Raw genomic sequence first — 13,580 nt, forward strand, 5'->3', positions numbered from 1 at the left:
TCATTTCATATCTATACTCTTCCTGATATCCCCCTCTATATTTTTTAATTCTAAGATGGAGTGGAAGAGTGCACATCTAGTTCATAAATAGGGGATACATAGCTTTTTTCCTATCTTATTTTCACAATTCTGTTAAGTAATATAAGGCATTTTTTTACCTTAATTTGATGTAAGGCTGTTTTTATTACTGTCTATAGGAGTACAGAAGTACAGACAGAAGAAGTATGTGGTTGCATACTTCAAAACCGAAAATGAATCTCAAAAAGGTTTAACAATTAAAAAAATACTTTCCAAAAACACCTGCCTAAAGTTTTTGCTATGCAAGCACTTCATAGTGAAGCTGATCAAGCCTTTAAAACCCATGACTCATGCAGTAACAGTAGTAAGTTCCCCCCAGAAAGTTACCTTTCTAGGAACACCATTGATATGAAGCTTCACCATGTATTTACCACATGGATTATATTCTGGTTCTCCTTTCTTATTCTGAGGGTAAATGATACTGTTAACAAAAAAAAAAAAGGAGGAAATTATGACATAAATTACTTGGCTGTATCTACACTTATAACAACTTATAACGATAAAAGTGAGAAGTGAGATTAACACAGTCTGTTTATGGAATTTACACTGAAAAGAAATATGGCATTTTTATTGAAGAGCAAGTCAAATTTAGTAAAAATAATCATGTTTAAATCAATTTTATGTTTTCAGGCCCTGTTCTTGCTGCAGCTTTCTATTTAATGTAGTAGCAAAAAGAACGTAATTAACCTGTTTCTCAAACAGAAGCAAGGCAAACAAATTGATCTTATGATTAAACAAGCAGTATTTACAAATCTATAATATAAATACAGTCTTTGCCTGAATGACAAGTCAAACTTTGAAGGAGAAGGCAGTGCAGAACTTGCTGCTCTTGAAAAGAATACAAATTCAGCTCCAAAAAGAATAAATTAAAACAAAACAATCCAAAAACATTCACATGGTGGTCTGGCAAGAGCCTCCTAGCAAAGTCCAGAAAACCCACAGCAAATTTATCATAGGATGCCAATTGAGTGGAGCTGAGATAGTGCTCTTAACATTAATTCTACAGTGAGTTGTAAAATGGACCACCTGTTGCACAGCAATGAACAAAGTAGAGAAATGAAACTAGAGGGCATTATAAATAAAGTTTATATTTAAAAAATCCCAAACAAATACAAAATCCTTCCAAACTATTTCTTACTCCTCAAAGCACATCTGAAGTTAGACATCAGTGTCCGTATACATACCTCTATTGACAGCAAGCTATATTTTAGCCAGGAATTTTGTGATTTTAAAAAAAAAATTGTAATGAACTATGCTTAATTAGTTAAGGAATGTTTGACGGTGATTTTAGCTGGCTTTGATTTAGATCTGTGTTGGCTGAGTGCCAGTAGAAAACCCTAAAAAATTATCTCTCAGCACCTGCAGAAAGGAACTCCATGAACCCATAGCCCTTAGAGAACTTAATCAACAGCTGAAGAACAAAATTCAATAAAGCATTGTTTAATGGTTATCATATAACTAGAGATGAATAAGATGTCATAAAATGAGAAAGCTACCTTGAGCAAGTTAAGGAGTCAAAGGCCTATACACCCCAGAAAACCTGATTAATTCACTGCAGGTACAGTAAGGGAGCCATTTCACAGACTTGTTCCACCCCAGAAAACTTAATCAATGGTAATTGTCTAACTAGGACAGCAAATTTAATAAAGTGCTACTTGGCTGGACAAAACTTGGGTTATCCATTAAATAAAGACAGATGAGATGTTCTGGTAGTAATAAAAGAAACAAAACACCTATACCATGATGCAATAAATTGGGCAGACTTTTGGGAGTATTTATAAAAAATCTTGGAAATTAGAGCATATATAAATATCTGAAAACTGTCGTTTCTTTGGACATGTCTATGGTGAATAAATTTATGATCTGTTCCCAAGTTTGACTCAAAAATTTTGTTAGGAATGTTTGTCTAATAGCTTTTTGCTGTTAGACTTAAAACCCTTTGTTTCAATATAAAGTTGGCTTCCAGCTTAGTGTGGGGTTTCACCCCCGGATTGGGATGACCCCGAAAGACGGAAAAGTCCCTCCTCCAACCCGTGCCTTCGAAGAAAGACTCAGTAGTCTTCTGTTGTCTGTTCTCAAGGTTGTTTATTGTTGGTTATCTACAAGATTCTTCTCTCTGAACTGCTGTGGCCCGTTCAGCAGGTCAGACAAAGGCACACTGCCCTCCCAGGGGGCTGGTGCCATCTTTTATATCATATATTACATACTACATGTTTATGCTTTTCCCCCAATACCTACTATCTATATTGAATGGTGACTTTCTACTCTAAACCAATCTGTGAGTGCCAACATCACCAAAGACATGGAGGTTAGGAAGGAGAAAGAAAGAGGACAGGGCACACCCAAGTCCCTCCATCTTAGATCTCCTGACCCCCATGTACAAAACTTGGACCCCTGCGTACAAGGCTTAAAACCCCCCTGTACAGCACTCAAAAATCTTTCCTTTCACTTCGTGATTATCTCTACTATGCTATCTAAACTTGTGTGTGTGTGGCTTGTAATTCTTCATACAGAGTTAGTAATTTGCTCCACGGGCTAAGATCAAAACCCCACGTGTGTCTTTGGCTGCATGCCAGGGTCTCAGAGCCCCCTGCCAGCGGCTCTGGCCATCCAGGACACCCAGAGGGATGTTCTGGATTCCGACACTTAGAAGTGCTGAAACCATGAATCCAAGGGAGATGAAGGTGAAACAAATGCTGTTTTGACTGTGTACAGCTGTCATAGAACATACTGCAAAAGCTTAGCAGTATTAAATCTGAAAAGATCTTGCAAAGCAACAGCTACTTACCTCGTGATCAATTTTTTGTTGTATCTTCTTTCATATGCTGCACTGATAGCTAGTGATGCCACGAAAGAACAATCTGACACTATTGTCTATAAAGAGAAGAAAACCAGTGAGGACATTTACTAATTACTCAGATACTGAGAGATGAATGCAGTAAGTGGAGGGAAGGAAAACAGTCAGTAATTCCTTTCAAAAGGTAATTAAATCCCTTTTAAACCAAAAGAAGCAAAGCCACTATTAAAGAGGCAGAAATTGTATGCTTGCTCACAGGAGGCCCCTAGAGAGCAAATTTTTTTCCACTTATTTAACCTCATAAGAGCCAAGGAAAGCACTGTCATATTTAGGGATTCCTTTCTGAACAACGAGGTCCCCCATGAAAAACCACTAGCAGCCCACATTTTTCCTTGGGAACAACTTACCTGCTTTATGCTGAAACTTGATACCGTATAGATCATCGTAGGGTTATTTGTTATGTCATCTGGTCTCACCCACTTGGCAAACATTGCTTTCTGTTTGGGGGATAACGGTAGCTTCCCACACTTATCACTAGATTTAAGAGAGAAAAAAAAGTAGAAATAAATCAATAGCAGTTTAGAAGAGCTTTTTATGGTATGTGCAGTCTTAAATATGTCAGATAGATGGTGCAAAATATGCACAGAACAATTATAAAGCTGCAAAACTATTTCAAAACAATTTCAACACTGCTTCAAAGTTTATGATTTCTAAGTGGGGAAAAAGCAAAAATGTTAAAAAAACCCAAACAACCAACCCTAAAGGCTTTTGTCTATTATGTCTGTGTAATCTTAAGTTATTATTATTGCTTATGAATGAAAATCTAGCTGTTACATATCACTCTTCCTTGGAATAGCCTTTTACAGAGGTAACAGCTATGACCTGCATTTTACAGGCAACAGAGCTAAACTCATTAGCATGGAGCAGCATCAGAAAACAGACTCAAGCTGCCAGCCCAGCCTAATAATCCAAAAAGCCAAATATAATTATCCTTATAGGCTTGAAGACACAAGTGCAAAAGTACTACAGAGGATCAGCTTACACTGAAGTTTTAAGTTCAGAGTGGAAGAAGAGTGGTAGTATTTAAATATCTCTGCCTGAATTATGCTTAAAAGCCTATGTAAATTATTTTAAACCCTGAAAAATAAAATATAGAAATACCAAATATGGAAAAGTTTTGAAAATAAAAACAAAGATGAAGTTCAGTAACTGAAGCATACTTACGAAAAAGGCATAGGGAAGGCAAAACGTTCCCTCAGATCAACACTCATGAAAGGTACATATTCAATGCCATTAATCTTTGAAGTCTTCCTGCAAGTCAGAAGAAAAACAACAAAAAAGAAGAGTTACAAACCTATCAATCATCTTCTGAAGATTAACTTGCAGAAGGAGACAATACAGTAACTTTTCAAAAACTAGTAATACACCGTGCTTCTGAAAACAAGACAACTACCTCTTATATAACATTTTATATTTGATAGTTTTCAAAATTCACAATTTAGGTTAATGGTTATATGGATTATTTATAGATTATATCACATATATTAAAAATCAAAGTAAAAGGAACTGGATGTAATAGAAGGCAGAAACATATAAAATATTATGCTCCTTTGATTTCTAGTGAAGTAGCAGTTGTATAATCTATAAAAACAACTTTGCACTTTGGTTTCTCAGAATCAGACCTTCCATGAACTCATTTTGGAAAATCTTAGTCTTACCTGAGTACTTCAATCTCCTCTGCAGTGTATCTCTGCCCTTGAGATTCACTAGCTTGTACTGCTCTGATTGTCTGTGGTTTATCATTTAAAGAAAAATCAGGTCCCAATGGAAAGAACGTTCTGACTGGCTGATTTGGTTTGGCTGCAGTTGACTTTTCTTTCTGAGATGACTTTGACATAGATTCCTTCAGTGCCTCTGCTCTAAAGCAAAAAAAAAAAAAAAAATTTCTTTACAATAGTGATAAAAATATAATTACAGTTTAATTATTGATTTTCTTGGTTCATGTTCCCACATGTTAAATGGAATGAGAAAATGCCCAAGTTGACCAACACTACTTTTTCTAAAAAACAAAAATCGATTTCTGATGTTGGTACTTTATTTTTCTGTTCTTGAATCAATTAAAACACAGCATTTCCAACTCTTACAAGCTACTTTTTACAGAACTCATTAGATTTTATTGCCTCTAAATTATGCTAACAGGATAATTTGTGTAAGTGTTCATTATGTGGAATCTCAGAACAAGATCACTGAAACAGAGAAAAAACTCATCTGCATCCTCTCATACCTTCCAGATTTATTTTGTCTAACAGGTACAACAGTAGTAAAACCCATGGGCATTCTCACAACCCAGTCTTTCAACTTCTTGAACACTGTGTATGCAGGAGCCATATTTTGTTACTGCTGCATTAGGCTTCTGGATAGTCACACACATGCAAAACATTGGGATTTTTTTCTGAACACAGACGGAGAAGTGTTAAAACACATTTTATCCTGAATTCAGCCCAACACAGCCTGGGATTTACCATCATAGAGCTGATTTAAAAAGAGGTACATTGACCTTATACTTGTGTAAATTGTTCCAGAGATTTCACTACACATACCCTATGTAATTAGATTGCTTTTTTAAAGAAAAATGTTTCCTAGTTTCCAAGCTGTCTTCCTTATGGAGGGACACTGACACCTTGACTTCATGTTAGCCTGAATCCAGCACCTTTTATAGAGGCCAATGATTATAGTACTCTGGATTCCACCTCTGAAGTACTGCATTTGTTCTAACAAGCACACAGTCCTTTCCTAATTCTGCATGTCCCAAGATTCCCAGAGGGTTGGCACAACAGCTGCCACATTCAGCAGGGAAGCAGCTGGCAACTGGCTCCAAGGGGAACTCTGCAGGAGCTTAGTCTACACAGAATCCACACAGATTGTTAGACTGAGAATCTAACTCAGAGGGTGCACTTAGACCTGACAGCAAGCATATTTACTAACGTTAGCAGTACTCACCTATCCAGTGCTTGTCGAGCCAGTTGTTTCAGCTTGGATTGGAGGCCTGCTTCTGAGGTTTCAGTAGCCTGAAGAGCAAAATTAAAGAAAAATCTACACATCCAAAAACCAACATGTTTCATAAGCTCAGTTGTCATACCTCTAGATTACAGCAAAGAGTAACTAGCTATTTATTCCAATTCTCTTTTTGAAATGAGCAAATATTTTGCTTTGTTTGTTATTGTTTCTTTTTTTAAACTCAACCTAAAAAATACTGTGTAAGCAAATATCATTTTGCTGTTCTAGTGAAATTTTGATAGAAAGGAAGTTATGTCTAAAATTCTTCAGCATGGAAAACAGTCCCCACAGAAAAAGAATTGCCAGAAGAATTAATTGTATTAAAACACTATTGGCAGAAAGAAGACATAACAAAATGCTGCATTTACTGCTGAGCTTGGATGTCTTCTGATTCTTTTCCCCAAATGTGTTAAAATTATCATGGTAACTTAGGAAAAAGATTTTAAATGTTTACTTTCATAAAATAAGTTTGTTTTCAAACAAACAACATAGAGATGCAAGAACAACATTTTAAACTTGCAATCAAAAGCATAAAATAACCTAGGACAGGGTGACAAAGATGTGAAGAGTGTTAACTTCTGCTCCCATTTGCGAGGTCATCTATGACAGCTTATACTTTTGTCTTCCTTACAGATGAAGCATAGCTTCTGCAGCCAAACAATCTGCAGGAGGCACAACGTGAGGTGTGGCCTCTCCTGTGGCACCCAAAAGCAGGTTTCAGGTTCTAGCTTTGTGCCTTGACCAATTATTCCAGGTCAGGGATGTCAACTGAGGATACAAAAAGCAAGCTACTTTCACCCCAAGAAACAAAACTAGAAACACCCTCTGTAAGCAACTAATTTCATTTGCAAATAAATAACACTCTGGCGTTCCTGGGTGGAAAAGACTTTTAAAGATTTATGAAGGTAAGTAGGGGAGATGGAACACCAGCACACTCTTCTAGGAATCAGCCACAGAAGAGTGGCTGCTCTCTGAGTACTTCAAGGGTAAGGAAGAAACAAATCTCTCCATCTGAATATACTGAGGAGAAAGATGGGAGTAAAGCTTCAAGATAGCAAATCTTAAATCTCCTTTCATCCTGGGAAGAAGAAAGTACTTTTGGATCACCCCGAGGGACAAACCTTACCATCGTGTCAACAAAAGAATACGCTAGTCAAGATTAAAAGAAACTTCAGCAGTATCTTGTACCTAATGAAACACTAAATAAATGCAGTTGTTAATATGAGATATTTTCAGACTAACTTCAGTAATATTTGCATGCACTGACACAACAGAAGGAGGAACATAGCAGAGAAAAAGGAGCATGCTGCAGCAGTAAATGTTATGTAATAGACTGAAAATGTTCTGCTCCAACAGCTCAAGTGGAAAAACTAGAGCAGCTCTACTAACTCTTGATCTGGTTACACTTTATCACCAGGGGTTTTAGCCTAGGTAAAACCCGTTAACATAATTCAAAGGAAAGGATTTACTCAAGCATGTAGCAACAGTAATATAACACCCTCAACAACCCACAAATATTTTTACATTATAACATTGAAAAGAAGAGAAAAAGAAAAACAGACTTGGTGGAGTTACATTATGATGGTGAGCTCTTCTTGTAATGAGTTAGTTAAGGCAACTGGACTTAAGGGAGAAAAGCAGTACCTGTAATTATATTCTTCATTGTTTATGTAATGGCCAATTCATCCTTATTAATTTCAGTGTGAATTGAACTCACTCATAACAGCCTTTGTGTTAAACACTTGAGTAATCAAGTAGTATTTTAATAGTTTTGGCATCATTAGACTGTTACATCTTCAGAATATGTTATACACACAAATTTCCCTTAAATGACTTCCTTTAATGTAGTCAGAAATTAATACTGCTGACACACTGGCAAGTCATCTTCATTTTTAACAGTTTTTCATTTCTGTCTTTGTGGTATTTGCTCCATGGCAAAAATCAACATGAAAAATATTTCAGAATAATTCTAGCTTTTAGTATAATACAGCTCAGAAAAAAAACCACATGAATGACAAGTCCCCATAAATTTACAGTGTTGTATAGCAACATAACAAAGACTAGAAGAAACACTAAAAAACCCAAAAACAGTGAAACAAACAAAAAAAATTAAAAGGTATTTTTTCACAAATACAGGTACTCCATTTTCAAGCCAGCCTTTAAGGGTCAGTCATTCGTGAGAGTGAAGAATTTCTTACCATCACATAATTCCACCAAGTTAACCTGTAGCTTAACATACTGTTTTCAAACAGAGTTCCACCGCTTCTGTGTACAACTCTATAGCTTCTTCTGCATTGCCTTTATCATCTTCATCAAAAGCCTGTGTAACTAGGAAGTGAGCACGCTCCAAATCCAGCTGTTGTTTTGACTTCAGAGGGTCTGTCTTCTGTGATTGAACTAAATGAAAAAAACAGTATTTAGCCTTCTACAGCAGCAGATGTGTAAAAACATCCTGAAATGTCACCAAAATATTAGCAGCTCTATTCAGATGGGTAATATCTATTTCTTGTCTGCTAACAAAATCTTTCTAAACTTTGCTAAAAACATCTATGCAAGGGCAAGGAAACACCATCACACTTCCCTGAACCAGAGGTTAGCTCTCAGGATATTTCAGATTTGAAATAATGTAAGTAAAATATTTTTCATACTACACAGAGAACAAGGATGTTTAATTATGTAAAATATTGCATAATTTGTGAAAATACATCACCTGTAATAATATACTTAGATGTCCATCTCACTTAATACCTTTATTAATGACCTTTCTCACATTTGCTCTTCAGATGTGGTTCCTCAGAATATTTAAAAGCAAAGAATGCCCACACCCAAGTCCTTAGAAAATCAGTCTCTGCTTAATTAATGATGTATCAGAATTCAAAGCACTGATAGGCTCGTTGTATTTGTGATTCTTCACAAAGGACAAGAAAATCAGAATAATAAAAACAGAGCAAACACCATTGATATGTATTTCACAGCAGCAAAAAACTTTCCACTCAATTAATTTAAGCAGAGGTTTAATTAGAAAGCTCCTTACCCACCTGCTGAATGGAGAGCTTGAACTCTCTCCAAGTACTCATTTATTTTTTCTTGAATATTTTCCAAGTTGGACCCAGCCATCCCAGCATAAATCAAGGCTTGTGCAGCTTCCTGCAGGGAGAAGAATTGGAGACAAAGTTAATGTTTGCTGCCTAGAAAATTACTTGCCATAAACAGAGGGCCTACAGCAGCCATGAGCTGCATGAAAGCAAGCCCTTGCATCTGCAAAAAGACTCAGTGGCTGCAGGGAAATTCTGCTCAAAAGAAAAAGTTTCAAGTGATAAGCTAGATTGTGTATAATTTCTCACATCTGGGACAACCTATAAGACTCCAAAAACATTCAGAAGTTCTGTAAGATCACATCTTAGGCCTGTTTATATAGTAATGCACGAAATGAGGAGATTTTAAGTAAAACTCTTCAAGCATACACTGAAATCAGTTTGGTTTCAAAGCTGAGGATTTAAGGTTAGGAGAAAAATGTAGCTGTTACAGTTATTTGCATTTAATCTGGAAATAACGAAAGTAAACAAATATATAAGCTTTTTAAATCAAATGACAAGAATTTTTGTTTAGAAAGTATTTTTTTAAAATTATGATTACTCAGATAAAGCTATCCAATCTGGAACATCTACAAATGTGAGGCTTCCTAGCTTCTCAAAGTAGTTTTTTTAAATGTTTGTATGTACACAAAATACTGGATGGAAGTCTGCTTTCAGGAGGGAGCCTCTGGCTCAGAAGCACAGTACGTTACCCACATTAAGGCTTTTTCCATCCTGTACAAATCTATTAAGAAAAAACGCCTTCAGTTGCATAAGCTGTCTATCCCTTCACTGATTTTATGAAAAACACGTAAGGTTTGGCAGGGTTGCAATAAATAGTCAGAGCTGACACAGTCTCCAAACCATATGGGAAAATCACCATTTATCACCCCACAAGAATGAGGACAGAAGCCTTGTTTTGTCCCCATTACTGACATGGGGAAACCCCCCACTTTCGTGGCAGCACTCGCCTTCCCACCAGCAGCAGAGCAGAGGAGGTGGTGGGTAGCAGGCAGGCTGGGAAGGCAGAAAGCACAAGAGTAACTAGAGAGCTGCTTCACAGAGATGGTGCTCAGAGAGGCTGCCCTGCACAGGGCAAGCACAGATCCATGGCCAGGGCTCCCTTGTGTGTTTTATGGCCATTATTTTGGTCAAGCTTAGCAGTTTACTCCCATACCCATCTGTTTAGTTTGCCCAAACTTAAAACTGATCCTGACACAGCCTGTATTTGTCATCAGGATAAATTTTCACTGAGAAACATCACAGAACCAAGTACTGCATGCTCCCTGCCAACATCCATCTCCATACTACATCACACAAAACATCCACAGCCACTGAAGGGTAAGCAGAAGTACCATTTATATGTAGCAATTACCTACCATTAAGGTCTAGCACACAACTATTTTTTGCAGGGGAAAACAGCGCACTACAGTTATGTGCTCAAGGGATGGGTATATTTGTGGTATATTTGTATGTGACATACTGCAAGTACAGACTGACAAAACAGGCGCTGTATCACAAAGGTATGTGGTCTACCTATGATGCAAAGAACAAATGTGGATTTCCAAACCGGTGCTACAAAACCAGTGTATAATTCATGTTGCTCCTGTGATTTCAAGCACAATTGTTTTTGCCTGATTTTAAGATGTGACCATAATGGAAACAAGTCCTTTATAAACCAAATCTGCAAAGGACTGAAGCAGTTGACAGAGTGCTTGTGGAGCCAGCATGCCAGCTGTTTCCAGTGACCAGATGGATGTGCAATTCAGACTTAGCATTTATGATCTCTCCAATGTCACTACTGTCACAAGTAGTGTGCCACAGTCACACTAAGCTAACTACAGACCATCAGTCTGCAAGCTGCTAACAGCTGGTCAACAGCCAGACTTAGCAACAGCCTTCAGCAGTTTTGGCTGAAGCCATCGGTGTCCAAATATGATCCTGACATTTCTGCAGAGCACCATTAATTAGCAAGCTGCCTGAAGCTGGCTCACATGCAGCACTCCCCTAGGCATCTATCAAAGTTACATGGCAGCAGGAAGCCAAGCACACTTGCTAACCATAGGAACTCCAATCACACATTTTGGTGTTGTCTATGGCAACAACTGCAGCATTTTCCATATTTCATCCTTAAGGTCGAGTTTCTGTAGAAGCCAGTTCAGTACCCAAGCTTTCCCCCATGCTTAGTAATTGCATCAGTGGGCTCTGGACTTCTTAGAGCAGTTGATAAGAAAGCTGCTGCCAGGCCAGAGCTTACTTCTACTGTGCTGGAATAAACAAACAAACAAACAAACAAATAAATAAATAATCCCTGAAATAATAAATGACATTTTGCAATTATTTTTCGTAATTATTTTATATAATCTAACATGGCAGTGATTCTTCAGGCAACACCTGGAATATATCTAGGTTACCCTCTTGTCTCGTGTAGCTTCAAGTGCTAGACTGCCAGGGGTGCATTTTTCCACTCAGCAAGAATATTACCTGTATACAGTATGTGAAAAAGATTTTCCACACACATGTACGTTCAAAAGCATACAGGGGTGACTATTTGCACAAAAAGATATTTTCATTCTGAATAGCACTGAGTAATTTCTTCCAGATAAAAGGAGAAATACACTGTACTAAAGCAGTACTACACATGGTTATCAGACCGTGCACACATGCTGCTGCTGCTGAACAGAGTTTATAGGTGTTATTATGGGTAACTAAAACTTTTGCATATATAAGGTTTACATATATAAATTTAGCCCCCCACAAAATTAACAACTGGGTTAAAAGAAAAGAAAAAAAGACTCTTCTTCCTATTCTTTCACACTTACATGCATAGGCCACCAAGATATCAACACTATGCTTTTTAAACATTCCACAGACAACTTGTACTCATGAAATAAAAGGCCAGCTACAGATCCCTTAACAAGTTATTGGAAGAGAATCACTTTGTCAGGATAATGGAATCTGTGGAATGATTACTGTGATAAGGATAAACAGAGGCTTCAAAGAGGCTTCTCGCAGGTGAGAAGTCAATGCGATACGGAACTTTAATGTAACTTTATGACGCATGAAACAACAATTTACATAGGTGAAAAATGCCTAATGTTTGCACAAAAACTACTAAATACTAGTAGTAAGCCTACAGATACTGAGCAAGACACTGAATCAACCTCATAAGGGTATACCCTTAGCTACACCAACCTGAACCTATACTGAAACAATAAAATCTGGTCCCAGATGGAAAGAATATTCACACGAGGTTAAAAACCTTCACTGACAGCTTGTGATCTGATTACTGCTGAGCATCTTGTATTTCACCACAGAAATACACCGAACACCTCTTTATCTATTCGGTGATTGTACAAGAGAGTTGCTTCCAGCTGCCCTCCCAGGAGCGGCAGTATGCCCACTTGTGGTTCTCCAAAATGCCCAGCGCTTACACGGCTAGCATAAAACTGATCAGTCTTTCTGGCCTGGCCGGGCTTGAGGAGAGGTCAGGAATGAACGTGTGAAACCAGCGGGGCAGAGACGTTTTTAGGTTACGATGAATCTTTCCAGAAGCACCGAAGGGGCTGTGTCTCCAGCAGCTGGAAGAAGCGCCCGTTCCCGCTTTTTAAGCGGAGTACCTGCAGTGCTTCCCCCAAGCCTGTCGGTAAACATCAGCGCATGGGCAGCGCTCGCTCTCACCTACAAACAGGACGCGGGGAAAAGGCGTTTCGCAACCCGCCCTGAAGGACGCGGCTCCTCCGAAGACTGACAAACTTTCGACGCTCACGCACGGCCTTCCGCTGCCGTCTCGGCGGGCACCGCCTCGTCTTCCCCGGGCCGAGCAGCTCGCTCCCGGGCAACACCCGCCGGGGGAGGGCGGGGGCGGCCGCGCTGACCCAGCGCGTCTCCCTCCGCCTGCAGGGCCGTGCCGGGCCGCGGGGGCGCCGAACACTGCTCTCCGGCCCTCGGGGGACCAAGGGGGAACCCTCTGGCAGCTCAAGAGCATCACTACGCCCGCGGCGACGGGAAGGAGACAGCGGCGCCCCGAGGGAACCGGCGCGTCCCCGCCGTACCTTGTAGTAGAAGACCGCTTCCTGGTAGCGCCCGCTCTGGTCCCGCTGCACCGCCAGCTTCGCGAACTTCACCGCGTCCAGCTCCAGCGTGGTGGCGTCCATGGCCAGCGCCCTCCCGGTGCCAGCGGCAGCGGCGACAACTCCCGTCGAAGCCCACCCTGGCTCTGTCCCCGCGCCCGCCCGGCCGCTGCCCCCGCCTCCCTGACCCCGCCACGCCCGTCGGCCGCGCCCCCATGTCTGGCCACGCCCCCGTGTCTGACCACGCCCCCGCACTGCCGCGTATGTGGCCACGCCCACCGGCTTCGAGAGCGGCCTGTCCGCCTCGTTCGGCCGCTCCCACCGCGCGCCCACGCCCGCGCTCCCCGGCAGCGCTGCGCGTGCTCGGGCTCGGGCTCGCGGGGGCGGGCGGGGCCGGTGGGGCGGTGGGCGGGAACAGCGCGCGCCTGCCTGAGGCGCTGGAGGCGCGAGCGCGCGCAGGGCGGTGATTACAGAATTACGAAATTACAGGATCGCGGAATC

At 40.1% G+C, this 13,580-nt stretch overlaps 1 protein-coding gene across 3 annotated transcripts in view; it reads right to left on the bottom strand.

Moving 5' to 3' along the window:
- Positions 1 to 13,274, bottom strand: part of CAPN7 (calpain 7) — a 32,996-nt gene extending 19,722 nt beyond the window's left edge. For 2 of the 3 annotated variants that reach the window (XM_038163084.1, XM_038163068.1), the window contains exons 1-9: positions 13,062 to 13,274; positions 8,971 to 9,079; positions 8,172 to 8,329; positions 5,876 to 5,943; positions 4,594 to 4,794; positions 4,100 to 4,186; positions 3,283 to 3,409; positions 2,867 to 2,952; positions 406 to 499 (exon numbers count right to left, since the gene is read on the bottom strand). In XM_038163084.1, coding sequence (XP_038019012.1) covers positions 406 to 499; positions 2,867 to 2,952; positions 3,283 to 3,409; positions 4,100 to 4,186; positions 4,594 to 4,794; positions 5,876 to 5,943; positions 8,172 to 8,329; positions 8,971 to 9,079; positions 13,062 to 13,163 — 1,032 coding nt within the window. In that variant the 5' untranslated portion in view covers positions 13,164 to 13,274. Of the gene's footprint in view, positions 1 to 405; positions 500 to 2,866; positions 2,953 to 3,282; positions 3,410 to 4,099; positions 4,187 to 4,593; positions 4,795 to 5,875; positions 5,944 to 8,130; positions 8,330 to 8,970; positions 9,080 to 13,061 lie in introns of those variants that run through there. The other variant, XM_038163076.1, reaches the window with a different exon arrangement.
- Positions 13,275 to 13,580: the final 306 nt, after the last annotated feature.

Source organism: Motacilla alba, chromosome 2 (assembly GCF_015832195.1).
Source record: "Motacilla alba alba isolate MOTALB_02 chromosome 2, Motacilla_alba_V1.0_pri, whole genome shotgun sequence".
Taxonomy (NCBI): domain Eukaryota; kingdom Metazoa; phylum Chordata; class Aves; order Passeriformes; family Motacillidae; genus Motacilla; species Motacilla alba.